At 40.5% G+C, this 27021-nt stretch overlaps 1 protein-coding gene across 1 annotated transcript in view; it reads left to right on the top strand.

Moving 5' to 3' along the window:
* LOC124709076 (transient receptor potential protein-like) overlaps positions 1-27021 on the top strand; it is a gene marked incomplete at its 3' end in the record, with an annotated part of 289063 nt that overhangs the window by 153312 nt on the left and 108730 nt on the right. Inside the window, exons 9-11 of the mRNA XM_047240724.1 lie at positions 9253-9405; positions 14764-14909; positions 23176-23282. Coding sequence (XP_047096680.1) covers positions 9253-9405; positions 14764-14909; positions 23176-23282 — 406 coding nt within the window. The remainder of the gene's footprint in view (positions 1-9252; positions 9406-14763; positions 14910-23175; positions 23283-27021) is intronic.

A 27021-nucleotide genomic window follows, 5' to 3' on the forward strand; every position in this document is an offset into this window, starting at 1 on the left:
TGGAACATTCATGAACACAATACTAGAAGGAGAAATGACTTACATACTCAATCACTCCACATTAGCATGCCACAGGAAACAGTTGAAACTTCTTATTTTGAAACTTCCTGGCAGATTAAAACAGTGTGCCGAACCGATACTCGAGCTCGGGACCTTTGCCTTTCGCGGGCAAGTGCTCTACCAGCTGAGCTACCCAAGCACGACTCACGCCCCGTCCTCACAGCTTTACTTCTGCCAGTACCTCGTCTCCTACCATCCAAACTTTACAGAAGCTCTCCTGCGAACCATGCAGAGCTAGCACTCCTGAAAGAAAGGAAGGTAGGAGACGAGGTACTGGCAGAAGTAAAACTGTGAGGTGAGAGCGTGAGTCGTGCTTCGGTAGCTCAGTTGGTAGAGCGCTTTCCCGCGAAAGGCAAAGGTCCCGAGTTCGAGTCTCGGCCCGGCATACAGTTTTAATCTGCCAGGAAGTTTCATATCAGCGCACAGTCCGCTGCAGAGTAAATATCTCATTCTGGCTTCATATTTTGAGTCTACTGAAATAACTGAGTAGGTGAAAAGTCTTAGTTTGCACTTAAACTTCTGAGTGTTTACTTAAACTGATGAGTGAAACTGAACCTACTGTCTTGATAGTTATTTTTATCAACACTGATTTACAGAATTTTCCCTGACAAAAGAACTCAAACTTAACCCATTCATTTTTACCCACAATATACAAGCGCAATGAAATCTGACTGTTCTGCAACAACAACATGACTTCAAATAATTAACACAAAAGAATGGCCCTGAAATTCTACCAATAACCCACATTTTTCGTAAGTCACTTACTTCAAAAAAATCTTCACATCTCGAACTACAGAAATTACAGCAAGCAGCAACTACAGCCAGCTAAATAAAAAGATTCTAATTACTATAGGCTCTAACTACTAGGAGAAATATGGTTAGCAAACGAAAGATTTTTGTTGAAGAACAAACAATGTATTTAGCAGGTTTTACCTTATTCATGTGACATCCAGTTCCAAAAATTATATAGTCGTCAATAACTGCACTACCCAAACATTACCAACTACATCCATCTTCATTTTACGATGCATGTCCTACCAACACCGAGTCTCCATGAAGGACACATGTCCAAGGTGTCCACTCGCTAAGTGTTAACTGCTAACTGCTAGTCCGTCCAACCACAGAGGGCGCAGAGTGCTGTCAGCGATATTAATTACAGTTTATAGCGCTGCCAACATACAAACATTTAAACAGGCTACTTACATAGCCCCCTGCTCCCCTCAAAAAATTTACCAAGTGTTTTGGGCAATGGCCAAGACTAAACTGTTAAAATTCTTTTATATTAACAATATCAAATAGATAAGATGCACACAAAGATTAACCAATGTGCTGTTTGTCAATAAAGTAAAAATTCTCCTCACAGTCCCTGAAGATAGTTCTAATTTAGCAGAAGAGAAGTCTGCGCCAGTTTTATGCACAGAGGATGAGCAGTAAAAGAAAAAGCACACATTAGTAATAGACCACGATCCAGTCTTAAAGAGGTAGTCTCATCCTCCCCACGAAAACACAGTGCAGTCTCTTGACATGAAGAATCAGTCGAAGTCTTGAAGAATATTGGTAGAATTTGTGGGTCACCACAGAGCAGACCCACAATAGTCCTTGCAGAGTTTATGGTAGTCATGGGCCACCACAAGTGCAGATACACTGTAGTCCTTGTAGAGATTATGGAAGTAATGGGCCACCAAAGGTGCAGACCTACTGTAGTCCTTGTAGAGATTACCAGCAGGCATCCATTGCAACTGTGCAGGTGCACAATCACAATTGAAGAGTCTTGAGGGTAATGTAGCTAGTCCACGAACCATCTCTTATGCACTCACAAATTTTTTTGCAATGTCCCTAGAACCAGGAATGATGTTAACCAGTCCCTTGCTGAATTATCAACGCACGTACAAACACTAACACAGTCATATAATCTCAGAAGTTTGCTACATACAGTATGACCAATAGACAAATGTCTGCAGTAAAATTAACACTTCTGTGTCCTTTCTATCTTCGTGTATTTACCTGATAAGATAAATGTGGTAGAACTTCGTTTCTTTCTAATGCTAATCTGGATTCACTATGATGAAGAAAACTGTTATCCTCAAATCTAATCTCTGTTTTTGTACCATGTTCTTTACATTAGGAAAATCTTTAAACATTATTTATTCTGTTATGCTTCTACTGATATTCTCATTTTTCATTTATTTGCTTATGTCATAATTCATGTTATAGTCGTATATCTGATTATTTTTATCCTTTTTGTAAAGCCTGTATTACTACTAATGTTATTTGTATTGTCATGTTCTTCATTATAATGATGTTTTCTTTACATTTGTAACTGAATCTGTATGTTGTTAAATTATAATTATATAGACACCAGTACTTCAAGATAGGTAAATAGTAGGGATTCATTTTACTGCAGATATTTGTCTGCTGGTCATATCTCTTAGGTTATATGACTGTGTTAGTGCTGGCACATGTGTTGATAATTCAGCAAGGGACTGGTTAACAGCATTGCTGGTTTTAAGGATACTGCAATAAAAACATTAGTGAGTGCCCAAGTGTGGTTCATGGACTTGCAACATTATCCTCAAGACTCTTCAGTTGTGATTGTGCACCCACACAGTCGCAATGGATGGCTGCTGGGCATCTGCACAAGAACTAAAAGTGGGATCGGCACATTTGGTGGCCCATTACTATCACAGTCTCTACAAGGACTACAATTGGGTCTGCACATTTAGTGGCCCATTACTATCACAATCTCTACAAGGACTACAGGGGGTCTGCACCTTTGGTGGCCCATTACTACCACAATCTCTACATGGACTACAGTGGGTCTGCAGCTTTGGTGGCCCATTACTACCAATATTCTTCAAGATTTTGACTAATTCTGCTGTGGGTCTGCTCTGTGGTGCCACATTACCAACCTTCTCAACTGAAATCTTCATGTCAAGAGACAGCATTGTATTTCTGTGAGGAGGACGACACTACCTCTACAAGACTGCATGGTGGTCCGCTACTTACGTGTGTTTTTATTTTACTGCTCAGCCTCTGTGCATAAAACTGGCGTTGACTTCTCTTATGCTAAATTAGAACATTCTTTAGGGACTGTGAGGAGAATATTTACTTTATTGACAAACAGCACATTGGTTAATCTTTGTGTGCATCTGATGTATATGATATTGTTAATATAAAAAATTTTAACAACTTAATCTTGGCCATTGCCCAAAACACTTGGTAAATTTTTTGAGGGGAACAGGGGGCTATGTAAGTAGCCTGTTTATATTTCTGTATGTTGGCAGCGCTATAGACTGTAATTAATATCGCTGACAGCACTCTGCGCCCTCTGTGGTTGGACGGACTAGCAGTTAGCAGTTAACAGTTAGCGAGTGGACACCTTTGACATGTGTCCTTCATGGAGACTCGGTGTTGGTAGGACATGCATTGTAAAATCAAGATGGATGTAGTTGGTAATGTTTGGGTAGTGGAATTATTGACGACTACATAATTTTTTGAACTGGATGTCACATGAATAAGGTAAAATCTGCTAAATACATTGTTTGCTCTTCAGCAAAAATCTTTCGTTTGCTAACCATATGTCTCCTAGTAGTTAGAGCCTATAGTAATTAGAATCTTTTTATTTAACTGGCTGTAGTTGCTCTTGCTGTAATCGCTGTAGTTCGAGTTATGAAGATTTTCTGTGAGGTAAGTGACTTATGAAAAAGTGTGGGTTATTGATAGGATTTCTTCCAATCCAGTGCCATTCTTTTGTATTAATTATTTTAAGTCATTGTCGCTGCAGAGCAGTCAGGTTATGCTGCGCTTGTATTTGTTGGGTAATAAATGAACGGGTTAAGTTTGAGTTGTTTTAGACAGGGAAAATTCTCCTGGTCAGTGTTGAAATGATAAAAATAAGTAGCTTCAGTTTCTCTCAGCAGTTTAAGTACAAACTAAGACGATTCACCTATTCAGTTATTTCAGCAGACTCAAACTAAGAAGTTTCAGAGTCACGCAGTCAAAAAAGTCTTTGACCACTTGTCGGGTGAAGAACTAAATAGATAGTAAAACTTACTGAACGTTGTTAAATGAAAATTATTGCACATAAAAAATTAAAGGTAACTGAAGCTGAATGTGAAGGACAATCATGTTAATAGTCAGCATGTTACGCATTTTTCATTGAAAAAGTGCGTTATCATCGTAACTTAACCGTCACGTTCTATATCATGGTTAGATATCTCAATGACAATCCTTGATCACGCGAATAATTAACGATACAATCTTTGGATTTCCAAGTTCAATGACATCACATTAATTCGTAAAAGTGGTATAACATTACAGTAAGTGATCTATCTTTGAAATATCGGACGCAAGTCGTCTGTTCCGACACACCAGACTCGAATTTATCACTAGAGACCCCGCGTCTGCCCAAGAAAACGAAGGAGCAGAATATAGTTAACTTTGTTGTTGACGATTTCCTTTAAGTCGAAACCACGTACGTAGTACCTCCAGGTTCGTAATCACAACTCTGCAGAAATTTCCATTGTGGATTTAACTGCAACAAATTAAGACATAGCTGTTACAGTAATCTTCATGATTTAATACTGCTTCCGGCTACACTTGTGTATCAAAGACAATGACGTATGGGTGCTAACAGTTCCCAGAACTACCACACACATAGGATTTACAAAACACGTCTGTCTCCTACCACACCTGATAGGCGAAACCCTCCTTCGTTTTCCGTGCCAAATATGTCGCACCTGTCAACTAACACACTTGTTACATATTAATTTCTTTATGCAGATTACTAATAATCTTTCAAATTAATCTTTAACATAAAACAAATGTTGTCAGCTTTAATGTAGTTATTTCACTTCTCTGTAATGATCGTATTCTGTATAGATACAAGTTAGCGTTACCCTATTCAACAGTTCAAGACCATTGTTCTAGGTAGTTTTTGTTGACACTAGTAAAAACAAAATTAGAATTTGATTTTGTTCGCGTGACTTAGTGTTACAGCAGTCCAAATATAATGTTAGTAGCAGTATTTGTGTGAATTATTTGTTTTTCAGGATTTCGATTTGAGACGCAATTACGTAATTAAAATTTGAATTTCATCCCAACTCAACAGCTTTGACGTAATCTGAAATATATTTTGTTTATCCCAGTCTCTAAAGTTTCACTTCGATAATGACTTTTTATCAATACGTAAATTTTGAAGATAGGAGTTCTATCAGATCATGTAAGAATTTGTATTCCTAAATTGTTTGGTTGTCTCTTCGGTTTTTTATGCAAGGCGTGGTCACTGCAAAACTAAACCAAGTATTAGCCACAAATAAACGGCCTTTCCAGTTCAGTTACTACTGATTTCTCCTTCTTAAGCTTACTGCAATTAATTAAAGCGAAAAATAAACTCGAACGCGTTTCGCTTTTATTTACAAAGCATCTTTTGTGATCATTCATGCTTCTACCTGTTGTTCACATATTCTGAAAACCATTGCCTTTTCCTTCGTTGTTATGGAGAATGAGATAGAAAGAAATTCCGTTCTATATTTGCACGCGGCGGATTTTGCTCTCTTTAAAGAACTTTTCCTTTGCCTTTCAAAAAAGGCAAAAAACTGCCAAGTGCAAATGTACAAGGAAGTTTCTTCCGACCTCAGCTTCTGCTAACAACGAAGAAAAAAGCAGCTGTTTGCAGAATATCTGAGCAAGAGGCAGAAACACCAACGACCGCAGAAGATGCTTAGTAAATGAAAGCTAAACGCATCTGCGCTAAACTTCTCTTTACTTCATTGCAGTAAGCTTAAGACAGAGAAACTAGTAATAATTGATTATAAGAGCTGCTGCGGAAAACGGTCATGCAAACAAACGTACACATAGGTGACAAAAGTCACGGGATGGTGACATGTACGTATATAGATGGCGGTAGTATCGCGTACCAAAGGTAGAAAATGGCAAAGCATTGTAGGAGCTGTCATTTATGATTCATGTGAAAAGCTTTACGACATGATTATGACCGCACGACAAGAATTAATAGACGTTGAACGTGGTATGGTAGTTGGAGCTAGATTCATGGGACATTCCATCGGAAATAGTTTGGGAATTCAATATTTCAAAATCCATAGTGTTAACAGTTTGCCAAGAATATCAAATTTCACGTATTACCTCTTACCACGGACAACGCAGTGGCCGACTACCTTCACTTCACGACGGATAGCTGCGGCGTTTACGTAGAGTTGTCAGTGCTAACAGACAAGCAACATTGATTGAAATAGCAACAGAAATGAATGTGGGATGTAAGAAGAACGTATCCGTTAGGACTGTGTGACAAAATTTGGAGTTAATGGGCTATGGCAGAGGACGACTGACACGAGTGCCGTTGCTAACAGCATAGCAGCGACTCTCCAGAGCTCGTGACCGTATCGGTTGGATCCTACACGACCGAGAAACCGTGGCCTCGTGAGGTGAGTCCCGAGTTAAGTTATAAGAGCTGCTGGTAGGCTTCGAAGGTGGCGCAGATCCCACGAAGCCATGGACTCAAGTTGTGAACAAGGCACTGTGCAAGTTGGTGGTGGCTCCATAATGGTGTGAGCTGTGTTTACATGAAATGAACTGGTTCCTCTGGTCCAACTGAACCAGTCGTTAACTGGAAATGGGTATGCTCGGCTACTTGGAGACCATTTGCAGCTATTGATGGACCTCACGTTTCCAAGCAACCAAGGAATTTTTATGGATGACAATGCACCATTTCACCTGGCCACATTTGTTAGCAACTGGTTTGATGAACATTCTGGACAATTGGTGCGAATGATTTGGAGACCCAAATCACTCGAAATGAATCACTTCGAACATTTTTGGGACATAATCGAGAGGTCAGTTCGCACACAAAATGCTGCACCGGCAACACTTACGCAATTATGGACAGCTATAGTAGCAGCATAGCTCAATATTTCTGCAGGGGACCTTCAACGACTTATTGAGTCCATGCAAGACGAGCTGCTGCACTACTCCAGGAAAAAGGAGGTCCAACAGGTATCCCAATACTTTTGTTATCTCAGTGCATTATAGCTTCTCAAGATAATGTGTTTAACTATGTAGGTCGTTGTAAACATTGTTTTAATCGTTACATGTCAGGAACTTTTCTTTCATTTATCACTACGCGAGAATGCTAAGTGAATATTACAAAACTCTGTAAGAAGAAATATCAAAGATAATAATCTGATGTGCATTCCTTCATCTATGGCTTACAGTTGATGACGGCTGAGCGCACAAAACCGTATTCTAGTTCCCCCATCACGGCAAACAGTATTGTAAGATCTGATACACTGCCTTAACCTTCCGTTGCTCGCGCGGATGACATTCGTCATCCGCGTGACTTTCCCCCTCAATTTTGTCTGACACGGCTGGATTGAGTTCGCGCCATTTTCAGTACCTTTCTGTTAACTCTCCCGCTGTTAGCTACAATCATTGTTGTCTTTCAGTTGCGAAAGATACGTTGCTTACGAAACGTTATTATAGTCTGGAGGACACTTGGCATCCGCGCGAGCTCTGCTGCCATAATCTGAAACAAAATAAGTCTGTATTACTTTATTTCTTTGCTTTCACGTGCATAAATTTAGACGTATTGAAACTGATTGCAGTTACCTTCCATGTTACCTAGTATTCTCTTTATTTTTAAGCTATGGAAGAAATGCAAAAGGCAAAAAACCTCGGGCAGAGTTTAGTAGAGATCCTAATGCATGGTTGGAATGGTTCAATGAGCTGAGTGTTAAAGATGCTCACAGTGATAGCGCTGACTCGGAGACTGAGGATTCTGTTCATGAAAGCGGTCATGATTCAGGAACAGAACAAGAAGTGTCAGAAAATGATGAATATGAATCACAGGGAGAAGTAACTCAAGACGATGCATTTTTTTTTAGGGAAATATGGAATAACTGGACGGAGGAAAAATAAATATCCTACCGGTGTTAGAAGCAAATCTTGTAATTTTATTGCGAATTTGCCCGGACCAAAAAAATTAAGCTCGTATAAAAAAGACACAAATATAAATTCTCAATTTGTTCTTGGATGAAAATATAATATGGGTTATCGCAACATGCACTAATATGTACATCAATTAAGATTGTGGTAACTTGTCTAGGGAAAGGGACGCTAAAGAAACAGATGCGATAGAGATCAGAGCTTTCATTGGTTTGTTATATCTATGTGGATCTTTGAGATGTTCTAGGAAGAGTATATCTAATTATGGGATAACTCAAAGGGAAACGGACTTGAACCATGTTATTTATGCATAAGTGAAAACCGATTCATGTTTCTATTGAGATGTCTGAGGTTCGATAATATCCGTGACAGAGGTGTTCGCAGAGTGATTGATAAGTTGGCTGCTATCAGAGCTATCAGTGGGGTACTTGAACGATTCACGAACAATTGCCAAAAATATTTTTCACCGTGTGAATATCTTACTGCCGACGAACAGCTTTTGGCATTTAGATGTAAACTGCCCATTCAGGCAATATATTCCTAGCAAACCAGCAAAGTATGGGTTAAAAGTGTTTGCTTTGGTTGATGTAAAAACCGCTTAGACTTAGAATTAGAACCGTATGTCGGTAAGCAATAAGAGGGACCATGAATGCCTGTAATTCAGCTGAAGATGTTGTTCTTCGTATGTTCAAACTGTTTCAAACGTTAGAATATGTTATACTGTGTACAAATATTAAATGTATTATATTTAGATTTAATAAAAAAATCATAAAACCAGTCATAAAGACCGTTCAAAGTGTACAAATAGACCGCTTGCTTTGTGGATAACACCAGTCATCCGCGCGAGTGACGATTTCACGAATTTTCGCGCGAGTAAAAATCGTAGAGGGAGACCAAGAGATGAATACACTAAGCAGATTCAGAAGGATGTAAGTTGCAGTAAGTACTGGGAGATTAAGATGCTTGCACAGGATAGAGTAGCATGGAGAGCTGCATCAAACCAGTCTCAGGACTGAAGACAACAACAACAACAATAGAGGGTTAAACATTGTCGTAGTATCCGATACACAACAGTCTAATCCGTAACAAGTGTAAGTTTAAAGGGACGTAAAACCTGGCATTCAGAATTACGTCCTCATGCAAAGTGATGTAAAAATGCCGCAGTAAGTAACTTCTAGTGCAATGCAGTAGGCAAAGTGTGCTGAGAGAAGACTGTGTGTGTGTGTGTCGCAGCTCTCCTGGGCCTGGCGTCGCAGCGCGTGGAGTTCATGCTGATCGAGTGGTTCGGCAACGACTGGCTGCGCTCCATCCTGGCAGAGTGGAAGCGCAAGGAGCGCGGATCGCTGCCGGGGCTCGTCGAGTTCGTCATCATCATCTACGTCTTCAGTGAGTGGCTCCACCCCGCCCGGCCCGCACGGCGCTTTTTCGCGTTGCTAACCGGAGGTCGCATACGAACAAGGAACGAGAAACCTAGTCGGGTCACCGGATTCACCGGCCTCTGCTTCACCCTGTATCCTTGAGTGGCAATAAATTAAGGGCAGTGGTCTGCGGAACATCCCACGGGTTGTTAACACTAGCTTTCCGATCCGGAGTCGCTCATTCTCCGCTAAATAATACTTGTCCTTACGAGGTTCAGGGACCCAATGCCAGTGCAGTCACCAAGTAAATATTCATAACATTGTTGGTAATATACCCGGGTCCCCCAAATAACAGATAACAACGTGGAGGCAGACGTCCTCAGACCACGACAATAGACTAAGAAAAACAATATCAGAGAGATACTTACAGTACAATTACTCTAAATAAAATGTTGTATGTTACCGGCCACTGTAGTGTAACGACGTATAGTTTTGTATAAATGATTTTCTTTTGACATATGACCATATGCAGAGTTCGTCACCTACGTCAGTTACAACACACTTCAAAATTATTTAAATTCTTTTTAAATTGTCTCTAAATCGTTTTTGAACGAAACTGTAAAACATCATCATTTGAGTCGTATGGTTTGCACAAACTTTTTCTCAATTTAGATGTCGTTTTGTTTCTTCTCAGAAGTTATATTAATGCGTGTTATCTGATTTAACAAATATTAGAACCACATTGAATAAACTTTCAAGACTCAAACTCGCGATGAATATTGTCAAAAATTAATACTCATGTCAAATAAATCACTCATCCTTTTTTCTTAATATAATTCTTCATAAATAAATTCTCGGAACACGTATTTAAACTTTCGTAGTATACACTACTTTATTATCTTCATACATATAGACGTGAACCTGAGCCTTGACAAGATAGGACTGAACATTTACAGCACGATTAAACTTTCTATGACGTCATTGTTGTAGAAACATTATAAATTCTTATTTTTTCAGTTTTTAGAAGCACGACGCAACAACTCGGTTTCAGGATCTTCTTTTGCTCTTTGGCTGTCGACCCGCGACATATAGTGGCCAGCAATTTTCTCTCTGGTCCCGGCTGTGAAGATGCTGTCTCCGTTCGTTGCGCCGCCCTCTTCGTACATGAAACATAAAAATAAATACAAAACTTTAGATAATTCACAACAATTACGAAGATTACAAAAAATACATAAACAAAACAGTAAATTAAACTTATATTCACCTGCAAACTGGGCTGACACTGGTGGATGGGTGACGCTTCAATTTCGCGTCCCACTACACCACTAACACTGTAACACCAACAATTAATTAAATTTTACTTATAGTGCGTATACCCTCTAGAAGGAAAAATTCTCGATAAAATTTGAAGGGAAATTGGGGATATACAGGGTGCAAAATTTATTACACCGACCTAAACAACAGCAGCTTTAACCCGATTCGGCATCCAGTCGAGCTGAGTTTAGAAATCTTTTTCTGACGCTTTCTAGTAAACGCTTCTTTTTTTCACACCAGTTTAACACGTTCTTGTCACAAACAAACGTCTCACAAATGCGATTTCTAAATGAGAAACGCACTGCTTTGTCTTTCCTCGTGTAAAGAGCGATTCACCTGCCCCCATCGATGTTGTTTTGCACAACCCGCAATGCCAAATCTAGCCTTGAAAACCCACGTGCCAGATTTTCATATTCTCTCGCTCGCTAAACACTACCTGTCAGTCCTACATAAAAAATGAACAGGACCTCTTTATAGGAAACTTAATGCAGTTAAATTTTATACTGGGGTACGTTTTTGCTAGAGGCTGTAGTTTTCGAGTTATTCAAGAAAAGCGTACAAAAGTGACCTTAAAACGCACCTCCCAATCCCACACTTAGCCCCATCGCTCAGGATTTCTAGTGTGTTGTTCATGTCACTCCCTCCTACCACTGTACAAAAATTTGCGACTCCACGTATTATTTACCACATTGATGTTCGCGTAAATTTTACCTAACAATTTGTGAATTTTAACAGCATAAAATAAACAATTACATCTTTGTATTCGTCAGACCTTCTGGCTACGAAACAACAGTGGTTGTCAGGGTTAAGTTTGGATAGAATCGTCAACGTAATTTATTTTATGCTAACGTTTACAACAGTCGTTTTTCTTTCATTACTCTCACGCGCGCGTTTAAATTAATAATGTTAACGAAGTAGCTTACTATACTGGTGGCATAATACCCCATTTAAGAGAGACCAAAAATTTGAAAATTTTTGTACAGTGGTAGGAGGGAGTGCCAGGAACAACACACTAAGAATCCTGATTGGTGAGGTATGAGTCTGGGGATGGAGGTGTGTTTGAAGCTCACGGTTGTACGTTTTTCTTAAATAACTCGTAGACCGTGGTCCCCACTAATTAACTACCAGTATATTAAATTTCCTACAAAAAGGTGCTGTTCATTTTCTCTCTAGGACCAATAGTTTGCGCGTAGCGAGCGAGAGAATATGAATATCTCGTGCATGGTTTTTAAAGGCATGCATAAAACGGCGGCGGAAGGAGCAGTCGAATCACGGTGTATAGAATTCAGATAGCATTCTTTTCACGAGCTTTGTCAGGTCGCACTGAAATGCTAATCATTTGCATATCCAAACATGTACTACACTTCACGCCAGTTTATCTTTTGTTGTATGCCGCTGCATTTACGGTGTTGCACTTTTAATGACCAGCGATTCAGATATGTAATTCAAATGTCTTAATTAAACACAGATTCCGTCATAGTAACTCTCTCTCTGTCTATTTCTCTCTCTCTCTCTCTTTACTTCTGGGCATTTCAGCAAAAAAGAGAAACGTTGTGCTCACAACTAGTTCAAGTCCTTCCTTTCAAACTGGCAATACAATAAAAGCTAAAAGATTGAGTGCCATCTCTATAAAGGAACGTACTCCGAAAGTCTTTCATATTTTATACGATGCCGCTTACCAGCAATCCAAAGAATATATGTTCCAGCACTGCAGTCATGTAAGCAAAATACGTTCTAACGCAGCATCAGAGCAGGTAGAGAATTTAATTTGCTTTTTAACTCATCTGAAGATTCTAGCATCTACTCATTAACAAAGTGTTTCGCTGTTCTACATAGTTAGAAACTCTCACCATTCACGAGCCAGTTCTTCTCCATCTGTGCTTTCTATTGCGATTACGAAATGATCCTGCTTTTCACCACAAATTATTGTTTTAACTGATGATCGCACTCATGATGGGTATATGATTCTGGTATTTCCTGAAGGACCCAGATCACTGTACTACGCCAGAGTTAGGCGTGATCTGACTTCTCCATGTGACTGTTCATACGAAAGATAGTTACAGTCTGGTTTCAACGTACATATGTAATTTTTACATAACTTATAGATTTGGCGGACTTTTTACAACCGTTAAGGCTGTTCGATGATTGACAGCATTACATAATGATGTTTTAACGAGGAATCTGTTTATGACAGCTTGCGTAAATAAAGAAGTCCACTGTAGCTGTGGCAGATTTATTTTCTGAAATACTGCTCACAACTCGTTCAAGTCCTTCCTATCAAACTGGCAATAGAATAAAATCTAAAAGATTGAATGTCATCACTATGAAAGAACGTACTCCGAAACTCTTTAATATTTTATACGATACCATTTATCAACAACCCAAAGAATTTCACCTGTAGATTTCACGACACTCTTTTATTTACAAGAAGCACTGAAACTCATTTACAGCCAAAGTAAATAAAGGCACATAAAAAACCGAAAGACGTTAAGGGATAATTGCGTAACTGGTTGTAAATGTTGGTGAAATCCAGAACGAATGAGCTTCAGAGAGATACGAACGAAAGGCGGAAGGTTTATCATGTTACAATTAATTGTATGTAACATTAATGAAACTTCCTGTCCACCGTTTGTAGGACTTCGTGATTACATAAAAATGGGCAAAGGCCATTTACTGCTTCAGTATGTGGCTCGTTTCATGTACTTTCTACTTAAATACTCATAGGTATCTACGATGTCGTGTGCTGATAGAGAGAAATACAGAGACGTAATCTATTACAAAGAAAAATAAATTCTATCTGTAAAGTTTCGGCTGCATCGTAGATTTTTCGCTAAAAAGTCGGCATAAAGTTATAGCAAGTATTTCGTAATTTAATTATTAAGCTCTTTAACACAGTGGTTACACAAAGCAGTACAGCGGTTACAGAACAGACAAATCAAAAGTTTGGCCCGCCGTTGGCCGCTGTATACCCGATGCGCAAGCTGCGTAATCTCTTTGCGCCGCTTTTTCCATTCCCTCTTCGACGCAACCGTAGCTCTCGCATTCGCTCAGTACTGGACGTTTAGGTTTCAGCATTCTTTTCGTGGAGAGCTTTTCTCTGAGTTGCGTCTTCTATAAATCCGAACATATGTACTAATCGTATAGGATGTCATTTTTTATTATTTTGTAATTTTTATTTTGCTCCTACTTCAGTTGTATTGCGGGAATATTTTAATTGTGTCATTTTGGTTCCTGGTAGTGCTCCGCAAGCTCTTCACAATGACATCAAAATCCGTGACCTACCTAAACGCGTTTCTGCGCCACACCAATTTACAACTTTACACAAACCTAATTTGTAACAATTACGCGCGCCTACCTACACTGGAACGATGACGTCACAGACATGACAAATATCGCGTGACAAAAACATACAGACATGATCTATCCCTTCTGGGCACAGCAACTGTTTACACGTTATTTGTTTCGTAGTTATCAGATACTCATATCTTATGGTATTTTGCCACTCAAGAAAGTTCGACCGACGAGCGAATGGACGTTTTCACGCCAAAAAGAATACAGAAGGATAATGACATGCCTTGCCCTAGGTAGTTGTATAGAAACATTAAAAAATCTAAACTCCCCCATGATTATACACACAATATGGGGTATGGTTTTTGAAATGCCAAATGCAATTTGCCACTTTAAATGTTAGGTTTGTAATTAATCAACGACATATCGTCAGTATCTGAAATAACAACAAATATTTCTAATGATGTCTTCATTTCCACATTTTTGTAGCCGGCTTGCGATTGTTAAGGTCCTGTGATGATGATGAACATTTTCTGATGAATATTTAACCTCGAAACAGTTTCTGAACAGAATAATTGAATACAGAAGTCAACTGCAGCTCTGAAAGATTTATTTCTTGAATTATTATTATCTTCTGTCGATAACCGACGGTATTTCCCATCAACACGGTAGAAGGCCGTGATCATAACTCTATTGATACCAAAACCATAAAACTTCATATACGACAAAGTTTGCAAGACAGCAATATTCAGCTGGTACGTGACAGAGTTGTGTGTGTCCACAGGTCTCATGTGGTGCGAAATAAGGTCCCTGTGGGGCGGCGGGCTGTTGGAGTACATCACGGACCTGTGGAACGTCGTCGATTTCATCACCAACATTTTCTACATGCTGTGGATAGCTCTCCGCTTCACTTCGTGGTACATCGTGCAGGTAAGTGCAAGGCCTTTATGCGAGAGTCAGATACATTAGCAGACCAACAACTCTATTTTGACATCGTTATCACACCTCTTCCCGCACCTAGTGAGCCTTGCTGAGTCTTTCGGGTACCGAGCTGAAGTCGCTAAGTTTTGCCAAAATTTCAACTGGAAACCTTCTTGCCACCGCCAGACCATGATGTTGATTTTTGGAAGATGCTCCCAATATGACGCTTAGTAAAAAGAAAGAAGGTACAGTAGGCTGTAAAGTCGCATCAACTTCGATGTTATTCGAGACGTAACATAAGCAGCGAATGTGAAAGAAAATCGTCCGTGTTTTTTTCATAAGAATCATCGGGTCATCGCGACCTTCGCGATAAGACTTTTAGAAAATAAAACACAGGAATCTGGAGATTTGAACCACTGACTTCCCGAATGAGAGTCCAGTGTACCAACCATTGTGCCACTTCGCTGGACAGGGCCTCAAGTGTTATGGTGAAAGATGTTGTCCGCAAGTGTCAAAGTAACAACTATTACTACAGACATTCTCCCTCCTGAATGAAGTGGCTGCAGAGGGAATTACGTGCAGGCGGTAAGAGCATAAGGTGGTCACAATATGGCGTTTCCCACAAAGATCTTTTTGGAATTTTGTATCAATCTGTTTTTTTTTTTTTGGGGGGGGGGGGGAGGTGGGGAGAAGGGGGGAGGCCATCAGTCTTCATACTGGTTGAATGCGGCCCGCTAAGAATATCTCTGTTGTGTCGACCTCTGCATCTCAGAGAAGCATTTGTACCTAAAGTCTTTCAGTTATTTGTTGAATATATTCTCATCTTTGTTTTCCTGTAAATTTTTTACCCTCTACTGCTTTCTTAGGTATCATCGATGTTATTCCTTGATATCCGGACATACATCTTATCATTCTCTCCTTTCGTAGGTTCAGTTTTTCCAGTTGTTCCTCTCTTCGCCGAATCTACGGATGACCTCTTAAGCTCTTATCCCACCAGTCCACCTACTTTTCAACATTTATCTACAGCACCACGTCTCAAACTCTTCGATTTTCTTCTTTTCCGGTTTTTCCACAGCCGCTCATTCACTTCCATACAATACTGTGCCCCAAACCCACATTCTGAGAAATTCTTTCCTCATACCAAGGCCGATGTTTGATACTAATAGTAAACTTCTTTTGGCCAGGAATGCCCACTTTACCAGCGCTGGTCTGTTTTTTCCGTCCCCCTTTCTTCGTCTGTCACGTGTCGCTTCGAAGACAGCAGAACTCCTTCACCAATTTTGATGTTACGTTTATCGCTATTCTTTTTTCTCCTACTCCTCATTACCGTAGTCTTTCTTTGGTTTACTCTCAATCCATAGCGTGTGCTCATTAGGCTGTTCATTCCATTCAACAAATCCTGCAGTTCTTCCTCACTTTCGCTGAGGACAGCCATGCTGTCAGAAAATCTTGTCATTGATAGCCATTCATCCCGAATTTTAATCAGCCCCCAATGCTTCATTTATTTTCTCCGCTACTTCTTCAGTATTTGGATTGAACAGCAGGAGCGACAACTACATTTCTGTTTCTTACCCTTTGACAGCGAGCACTTTGTTCTTGGTGTTGCATTATTATTTTCCCCTTCCCGGTTCTTAATCGTATTGTATATTACCCGTTTTTCCCTATACCTCACACCTTTTTCCCTACATCTTACACCTATTTTTCTGAGAATTTCGAACATATTGCAGCATTTTACTTTTTTGAATGCATTTCCAGGGTCGACAAATCTTATTAAATGTGTCTTAATTTTCCTCAAGTCTTGCTTCCGTTATCAGGCACACTTGCCAGGACTTAATCTTGATCCTGTTGAGCACCAGAGCTGATGAATTGTAATGATTACACAATAAACGTGTAATTGTACAGCTGAGCAGGTTTTCACTAATCATTAAAATCATGCCGGGATTGCTACTCAGGTAGCTTTACCTTTCCAAAATCTAGAGTCATGGTCTTCTAACAGACGCTAAATTTTCTTTTTCTTTCTTCTGCGTGCTATCCTTGTCAATAACATGGGTGGATTAACTGGTATGCTGACTGTGTGATAATTCTCACACTTATCTGCCTTTCCTGTCCTCAGAATTGTGTGGCTCCCATGTGTGATGGTATGTCTCCATACTTCTAGATTCTGCAAACGAAACTGAACAGTGGTTTGTGTGCCACTACCGTCAATAACCTTAAAAATTCCGAAAGTATGTTACACCCATGCCTTCCACCTTATTTGATGGCAAGTCTGCCGTAGTTCTGTTTTTTTATAAACCCTCGTCGCCAGTTTTGTAAATGCCTCTTCGCTACTGCTGTGGATGCCGAGTTGCCACTGTTGTTAAGGCAGGCCGAGTTTGTGAGTTTATGATATGACTTCTGGTGCAGTACACCGCTAAGACAATTTCTCCCTGCCACTATTACACAGCTATGCCCCAGGGTCAGGTAACAGGGTAGGAGAACGATGGTTTAACAGCAGTCCAACAAATTAGTAACAAAGTCACACAAATAAGTTAAAATATTTACTTATCTTTGTGACTAGTTGAATATGAAGTCTGCAACACTGCATGTAATATAACACAGGTAAGGCCCTTAATGGCTTAGTGTAAATAATCGTAAGTAAACTTCACAGTACGTAGCAAATGCAATTTTCAACTACTGTCTGTTCACTTCTAAGAGTTCACTAAACGACGTTCCCTGTCTAAGCCAGCCCCAGACGATGATCTATAACCAAGTGCGCGAGAGCTGCTCTTCTATCTTCCGAGTAGGCTTTTGTCCGTTGTTGTCCAGTCATTGACAGATTGTACTCGGCTGGCAACTGGCCGAGGTGAAGTCGATATCTTCATCCTCAGCGCTGCCCGCGGAGTTGTTGGAATTAGCGCAAGTGGCGAGTCTCTACAGCACTGACACCAGCTCGCATCTTTGCGCCTATGGTGCTTTTGCCATGGCTGTGTCTTGTTCGGAAGACACAGCACTGTTCAAGTCTGAGTGGGTCTCGTATTCTACCAAATGCATCTCTTTTTCTTCTTGTATCGCAATACACCGTTCCTCCCCCTTGTATTCGGCTTCACTGTGCTATTTAAACGAGGGTTTCAACTTAAATGGTGGAAACTATTTATTCACAACCGATACAAAAGAGTTACATGTTTACACCTGTCACTGTCCTTCAAAGTAATCACCAGCGTTGTGTAGAACCCGTTGTTAGAGATATGGAAGGCGTAGTATACCGTTAGCAGAGCCTATTCTGTTGATGGTGAGAATGGGGCGGTCTACTGCCTGTCGAATCTCTGGAACAGTTCTGAAACGAATTCCACGAAGTAGTTCCTTAGTCTTCGGAATCAAATCAAAGTCACGAGGACTTAAGTCTGGGGAATGTGGTGGATGGTACAGTACTTCCTAGTCCCATCGACCGAACAGAGCAGCCACAGCTTGCGCTGTATGTGCCCGCGCATTGTCGAGCAAAATGATGGGTGGGTTGCGCAGAGAGTGTCGCCGCTTCTTTCGCAAAGCTGGTCGCGGGAGATGCTCCAAAAACGAACAGTACTACTGTGCACTGACGGTCTGCCGTGGAGGAACGTAATGCGTTAGGATAACACCATCACAGTCGTACACGAGAATCGCCATAACTTTAGACCGTTCCATACGCACCATCAACAGAAAGTCTCCGCTAACGGTATACTATGCTTTCCACATCGCTGGCAACGGGTTCTACACAACGCTGGTGACTAGTTTGAAGGACAGTAACAGGTGCAAACATGTAACTCTAATGTATCTGTTGTTAAAAATTAGTTGCCACTATTTAAGTTCAAACGCCCGTACTTATCCGCTCTCTCCTACAAATTTAACAGTAGAACTGTTCTTGCATCCTCTGTGTTGGCATCTTTTCTTTTATTTTCCTCAACTTCTGACTTTTCTATATACTGAACTTTTCCTTTCGACAGTCATTACTTCACAGTTTGGTTGCATCTATTCTACATCTACATCTACATTTATACTCCGCAAGCCACCCAACGGTGTGTGGCGGAGGGCACTTTACGTGCCACTGTCATTACCTCCCTTTTCTGTTCCAGTCGCGTATGGTCCGCGGGAAGAACGACTGTGTGAAAGCCTCCGTGCGCGCTCGAATCTCTCTAATTTTACATTCGTGATCTCCTCTGGAGGTATAAGTAGGGGGAAGCAATATACTCGATACCTCATCCAGAAACGCACCCTCTCGAAACCTGGCGAGCAAGCTACACCGCGATGCAGAGCGCCTCTCTTGCAGAGTCTGCCACTTGAGTTTGCTAAACATCTTCGTAGCGCTGTCACGGTTACCAAATAACCCTGTGACGAAACGCGCCGCTCTTCTTTGGATCTTCTCTATCTCCTCCGTCAACCCGATCTGGTACGGATCCCACACTGTTGAGCAATATTCAAGTATAGGTCGAACGAGTGTTTTGTAAGCCACCTCCTTTGTTGATGGACTACATTTTCTAAGGACTCTCCCAATGAATCTCAACCTGGTACCCGCCTTACCAACAACTAATTTTATATGGTCATTCCACTTCAAATCGTTCCGCACGCATACTCCCAGATATTTTACAGAAGTAACTGCTACCAGTGTTTGTTCCGCTATCATATAATCATACAAGAAAGGATCCTTCTTTCTATGTATTCGCAATACATTACATTTGTCTATGTTAAGGGTCAGTTGACACTCCCTGCACCAAGTGCCTATCCGCTGCAGATCTTCCTGCATTTCGCTATTTCGTTATTCGCTATTTCGTCTTGGCTTGTCATTGCTTCCTGTTTATTTCGTTCCTAACTCTAGCTTAACATTGTACAACACTGCAAACGGATTTGTGTTCCGTTCCACCTCTTTGTTTTAATCTGTCACATGTAAGGAATGGCAGTTCACTCTGGCCGTGTGCGAGTCTAACGGGTTATTCGATGAATCGCTGTGAACGTCAGTCGGACAGATAATCGAATATAATGCTTCGTGGATGGAGAGATATTTCGTGTCCACTCAGTTTGCATATCAGCACACACTGTTGTTTTTTTCCTTCATTGTTACACCGAAGGCTCCATAGCTGTTCTTGTGGCAGGGTAGGTCGCCAGGACGCTGCTTTAGAGTTTGTGATTTATTTCATCTGAGGAATTTTCCACACCAGCTCACTCGTGGTCTCGATACTATTCCCGCATCTGTGTGAGAAATTCGGAAAGCAGCGCCCATTTGGCTGTTAACGGACCTCTTATTCTTTGTTCTACTTCTTAGTACATCATCCTTGAAGCCCTTCTCAACGTAATTTTCTGCAACATAAATGCACTTACTGCCGTGGTTGAACACCTTCTGTGTTTCCTAGTTTCAGAACGCTGTTATCAATTACCTTAACCACTTTCTGACACAGCTTGAATAAACTTTTGCGAAACACTGAGACAATAGTCATTTTTTCATTTCTCGAAAGAGGTAAGAATCACAAAAGCAAAATCTGAGGTGAATTTTGTTGCAGTCAAACAACTGACAATAATCTTTTCAAAAGTTATCCACTTTTCATGTAACAAGTATGGCAGCATGTCATGTGACAAAATTATGTCACGTTCTTTATTTTTAACTATCTTCGAGTTTTTCTCCTGTCGCTATACACTGTTGACAAGATTTAGAGCCTCGTTATCTAAACCGAATTAGCCAGACGCCTATTTTGTCCTAAAAGATAGTAGCTATAACCTCTTTCTGAAAAAAAATGTCACACAGTAATTCACAGAATTCTGTGATGAACTAGTGGGAGCCCATTCAATTCACTGGTTTTGTCTCGACGATCAGGCACGAAACGCTCATCTCGTGCCTGTAAGAATTTAATGGGTAAGGTGACCACCTTGGTATGCATATTGAAACTAGAATGTTTCACCTCACCTTCTCTTGGTCTTATGGTCATCAGAAAGAAATTTTGGCAGTTAACGAGCAACAGACGTGTGATAGTCTAATCTTCCAGTTATTACGTCGCACAAAACTGTGCGCATAACGTAAGTCAAACGTTCCAGTAATTCCGTAACAGCCGATTGTCCTCGCTTTGCATGAGTTCTTAGATTACTGCAGACAATACTTCACTCCTCGCCTGGCCGCGTGAATTACTTGGTCCGTTCCGAGACAGAATAACAGTCTCTCCACAAACTGCACAAATTTCAGTTTGAATATCTAGGGATTACTAATATTTTTAATGTCTCGCAAACGAAAACTCAGTGTCTGCATGTAGGCTACTTCAGCGTAGTCTGGTTTTTTTATTGCAGCAGCCATTCCCTTTATCACTCAAACCAGAACGTCACCAGTGATCCTTCTACTCGTTTCTACCGGATACGTACTACGTAACTGACGAGTATTAGATGTCTCTACGTTTGCTTTGTCTCGTGCAGAATGCAGGCGGAAATTACTTTTCAAATTGTTCTCGTGAGGAGCAAAGAAGTCATTTACTGTTAAAAAAAGATGAAAGGTAGTTGCGCTGCTACCGCTCACTACAAATAATGTAAGATAAACTATTAATTTCCCCTCCTTTGACACACTTTCTCTGTGTATTAATTACTCTTATATTTATCTTTGTTAGTTATCTTTTACTATACTTTCGAAGTATAACACTTTATTGGGGTTTTTTCAATTTAGTGTCACAACACATAAAAATTATCGTTATCAGAGAAGGCGTAACAATATCTTGTATACATTCACACTGATACACTGTAATCAACTAATGCATTTCTGAATCCGGATCTTAAAAGAAAACTGTGGTAAATCACAACTTTAAGCAATGTTAGATTGTGGACGAAAGGTACTCCGATAAAAGTACGATTTAAAAATAATGATTGCCAGTTGTTGAAACAGAATAAATGAAATTACGCTGGTATAGCCCTGGGCAATAGGCTGCTTCTTACTCACTCAGTTAAGTATATATGTCTCAGGGCAGGGTACGTTCATAAGAAATACAATTAGGGACACCTCTAACTATTAGTGTGTAGTATTCCGTTTCTACATGATGAAGGCAGCTTTTCCATCCTTGTATGGCCTCTCGACACATCGAATAAGTAGAGAGGCTGTCCTAATCTGTGACCGGTAACTTCAGCACAAAACTAACGGACATTTGTTGAAGGACATCATGTAAACACAATCCGTTGCTTTTAAAGTGTTTAATAGCCAACCCGATGTTCGGATGTAGAACGCAGCGTCGGCGGCATCTGAACAAGAGAACAACGAATAATTGCAAGCATAGCGATATCTAGAACATAACAATTTTATATATAACGGCAGAAACGTAAGTTTAATTAGATATTATATATACGATTGCTGTGTTGTAGATATCAAAGACATAGAATTATTCGTTGTCCTCCAGATGCCACTGACGTGTTCTGCAGCTCAAGGTGTTTACAAGATGACTTTTAACAAAATTTACAAGCATACTAGGTTCTGGCGGATATAGTCGGAGCTGGCTCCAGTCGATTGTTCGCCTATCAGAAACGATGGAAGACTATCAGAAGCCACACTCCATTCGATGCAGACATCCGCCACACGACAATAAGTCCAACACATGCACGGACTGTGGCTTGGCGACAGGGAGTATCCATCGCCACATGTTGTTCCCGACGCACTCGCACGCTACCATCAGCGTGTAACAACGCTGACAGCGACAAATTGCCTCGGGCAACCTATTTACAGGCATAGAGCATCCAACAGCTCTGTTCCTGCATCCACACTATTCTCTATGCTGCATAAAACACTTCGAACATCTGCAACGTCAAGATTGAGATAGTGGCTTCAGCAATAACGAGGCAATGATTTTGCATGGAATAGCAGCGTACCAGTTGTTATTTTTCATCACTGAATTGGAGAATGATTCAGCGTGTCCTTCCTATCCGTTATTACAGTCAGTCTACAGAAATTCCTGCTATCAGCACATGGTTGCCCATGTCAGTAGACTCTAAGGTGGCAGTTTTACTCGTTTAATACCTTAGGTGTTGTGACAGGTAGACTGAGTGTCCCTTGCGTCAAACAGCAACCGTGTGACCACGATGATACGTGCGGCTGTCTTGCCCACCCTCTGACCATACGTCACACCGATGGCATTAGCATGTACCACAACAAGCGCTTCGTCTCCAACACAGTGTCTCTAACTCAGTTTCTCGCGACTGTCTAATAAAACGAAACTGTGTATCATTCGGATGAGAGAAAACCTTTCAGAACCTGCGCCATGAAATGAATTCTTGAACATCGATGGTGAATGTGTGTGTTTGTGTGTTTCAGCGGGAGTACAGCCAGGGCATGGAGCCCTGGTACCCTCGCGAGAAGTGGCACCCCTTCGACCCCATGCTGCTGTCCGAAGGCGCGTTCGCCGCTGGAATGATATTCAGGTGAGCCCTGGTCTCACATCTCCCTTCCAGTTGTCTGTTATATGTGAACAAGCGGCTTCGAAACTCCTAGCTCTTTCTTCCCTTGACCGACAAACTGACACCTGCTCTAGCATACATGATCCCATTTTCAAATTTTCTCTGGTGTAAGCATTACACACGTAAAATTTGTAAATTACAAAACTTAAATCAATATGACTGGGCTGTTTCTTTCCCCTCCCCTTCCAAACACTAGCTCAGCTGATTTGTGTCTACAGCTACACTGCAATGATAGAAATTGTTACAACAAATTGCGCTGCACTTGAGGGTGGCATTTGGGTATGAAATGAAAGTAGTCACATTGTCTTAAACTGCGCTTGACTGTGGCGTTTGCATATTCAATAAAAGGAATTACAGTGTCTTAGATTGCAATTAAATGCGGCAATTGCATATTCTATGAAAGGATGTGTAGCAATGACTGCCAGAACTAGGGGATTAGTCACAAACAGTTATTTTTATAAACAAAAGATCCTTTTGGACCGCAGCTCCACAAATGCAATTTACGAATTTCTTTTACTCGTGAAAAGGAAATAATAATTTGCCCATTATAGCAAGATTCTCAGAGTTGTAACCACGATTTTAAATTGTGGTTGCTATGAGACAAACGGAATTGGCAATCGGATTTGGATGAAATATGTGCATTTTATCGGGTGAAATAGGGATGGGAAAAACCGACCGGCTACAACTTAGTTCTGAATAATCGGTATCTTTCGCTATTTATGTAGTCACGCTTATAGCTGTTTTTTCATTGTTTACTGAAAACACCGACGTATCTATTTACTAAAGGAGCAGTGTTAAAATTTTTGGTTTTTAAATAAAACTTTTTTAGAAAACGAGTAATGTTCATTTATAAAATTTCCATTGTTTAGAAAATTTTGTAACAGAAATTGTCCAAAGCAATCAGCACTATTTTAATAACAACGTCTACAGTTAAGAAACAGCAACAAACACACGACATACGAATCGGTACAGCACTGCAGAGACAACAACGTAGGTGTTGCCGTTTGACGGTACATATGTACAGACAGTGTGTAAGACCTGCCCCACTTGGTCTTTATGGTAGTTTCTCACTGTCGATCTAGGACATCAGACATATAGCACAATTGTACCATTCCTAGTTTGGAAGTATTTACGAAGTGCGGTGGTAATGAAGTACAACGCTTCATTGATTTAAAAGATTAAGAATTGGAGGAGTCACAACAAACTTGCGACAACATGTAAGGTAAAAAACATCCACAATTTTCCTTGGAAGAGAAGACACCTTTGATGATATAATTTTGTTGACATACTATAAACTCCCCCCCCCCCCCCCCATGAACCATGGACCTTGCCGTTGGTGGGGAGGCTTGCGTGCCTCAGTGATACAGATGGCCGTACCGCAGGTGCAACCACAAGGGAGGGGTATCTGTTGAGAGGCCAGACAAACGTGTGGTTCCTGAAGAGCGGCAGCAGCCTTTTCAGTAGTTGCAGGGTCAACAGTCTGGATGATTGACTGATCTGGCCTTGTAACACTAACCAAAACGGCCTAGCTGTACTGGTACTGCGAACGGCTGAAAGCAAGGGGAAACTACAGCCGTAATTTTTCCCGAGGGCATGCAGCTTTACTGTATGATTAAATGATGATGGCGTCCTCTTGGGTAAAATATTCTGGAGGTAAATTAGTGCCCCATTCGGACCTCCGGGCGGGACTACTCAAGAGGCGTTCTACGGATCGGAGCTGTGAATGTCAGATCCCTTAATCGGGCAAGTAGGATAAAAAATTTAAAAGGGAAATGGATAGGTTAAAGTTAGATATAGTGGGAATTACTGAAATTCGGTGGCAGGAGGAACAAGACTTTTGGTCAGTTGAATACAGGATTATAAATACAGAATAAAATAGGGTTAATGCAGGAGTAGGTTTAATAACGAATGCAAAAAATAGGAGTGCGGGTAAGCTACTACATACAGCATAGTGAACGCATTATTGTGGCCAAAATAAACACAAACCACACGCCTACTACAGTAGTACAAGTTTATATGCGAACTAGCTCTGCAGATAATGAAGAACGTGATGAAATGTATGATTAGATAAAAGAAATTATTCAGGTAGTGAAGGGAGACGAAAATTTAATAGTCATGGGTGACCAGAATTCGAGAGTAGGAAAAGGGAGAGAAGAAAACATAGTAGGTGAATATGGATTGGGGGTAAGAAATGAAAGAGGAAGCCGCCTGGTAGAGTTTTGCACAGAGCATAACTTAATCATAGCTAACACTTGGTTCAAGAATCATGAAAGAAGTATACCAGGTTTTAAATTTTAAGACATTTCCAGGGGCAGATGTGCACTCTGACCACAATCTATTGGTTATGAACTGTAGATTAAAACTGAAGAAACTGCAAAAAGGTGGGTATTTGAGGAGATGGGACCTGGATAAACTGACTAAACCACAGGTTGTACAGAGTTTCAGGGAGAGCATAAGGGAATGGGGGAAAGAAATACAGTAGAAGAAGAATGGATAGCTTTGAGGGATTAAGTAGTGAAGGTAGCACAGGATCAAGTAGGTAAAAAGACGAGGGCTAGTAGAAATCCTTGGGTAACTGAAGAGATATTGAATTTAATTGATGAAACGAGAAAATATAAAAATGCAGTAAATGAAGCATTCAAAAAGGAATACAAACTTCTCAAAAATAAGATCGGCAGGAAGTGCAAAATGGCTAAGCAGGGATGGCTAGAGGACAAATGTAAGGATATAGAGGCTTATCTCACTAGGGGTTAGATAGATACTGCCTACAGGAAAATTAAAGAGACCTTTGGAGAAAAGAGAACCACTTGTATGAATATCAAGAGCTCAGATGGAAACCCAGTTCTAAGCAAAGAACGGAAAGCAGAAAGGTGGATGGAGTATATAGAGGGTCTATATAAGGGCTCTGTCCTTGAGGACAAAATTATGGAAATTGAAGAGGGTGAAGATGAAGATGAAGAGTGAATAGTTTGACAGAGCACTGAAAGACCTGGTCGAAACAAGGCCCCGGGAGTAGATAACATTCCATTAGAACTACTGACAGCCTTGGGAGAGCCAGCCCTGACAAAATTCTACCATCTGGTGAGCAACATGTATGGGACAGGCGAAATACCCTCAAAATTCAAGAAGAATGTAATAATTCCAATCCCAAAGAAAGGAGGTGTTGACAGGTGTGAAAATTACCGAACTATCAGTTTAATAAGTCACAGCTGCAAAATACTATTGCGAATTCTTTACAGACGAATCGAAAAACTGGTAGAAGTCGACCTCGGGAAAGATTAGTTTGGATTTCGTAGAAATATTGGAATACGGAGGCAATACTGACCTTACGACTTATCTTAGAAGAAAGATTTAGGAAAGGCAAACCTACGTTTCTAGCATTTGTAGACTTAGAGAAAGCTTTTGACAATGTTGACTGGAATACTCTCTTTCAAATTCTGAAGGTGGCAGGGGTCAAATACAGGGAGTGAAAGGCTATTTACAATTTGTACAGAAACCAGATGGCAGTTATAAGAGTCGAGGGGCATGAAAGGGAAGCAGTGGTTGGGAAGGGAGTGAGACAGGGTTTTAGCCTCTCCCCGATGTTATTCAATCTCTATAGTGAGCAATCAGTAAAGAAAACAAAAGAAAAATTCGGAGTAGGTATTAAAATCCATGGAGAAGTAATAAAAACTTTGAGGTTTGCCGATGACATTGTAATTCT

The sequence above is a fragment of the Schistocerca piceifrons genome, chromosome 7, assembly GCF_021461385.2.
Source record: "Schistocerca piceifrons isolate TAMUIC-IGC-003096 chromosome 7, iqSchPice1.1, whole genome shotgun sequence".
Lineage (NCBI taxonomy): Eukaryota > Metazoa > Arthropoda > Insecta > Orthoptera > Acrididae > Schistocerca > Schistocerca piceifrons.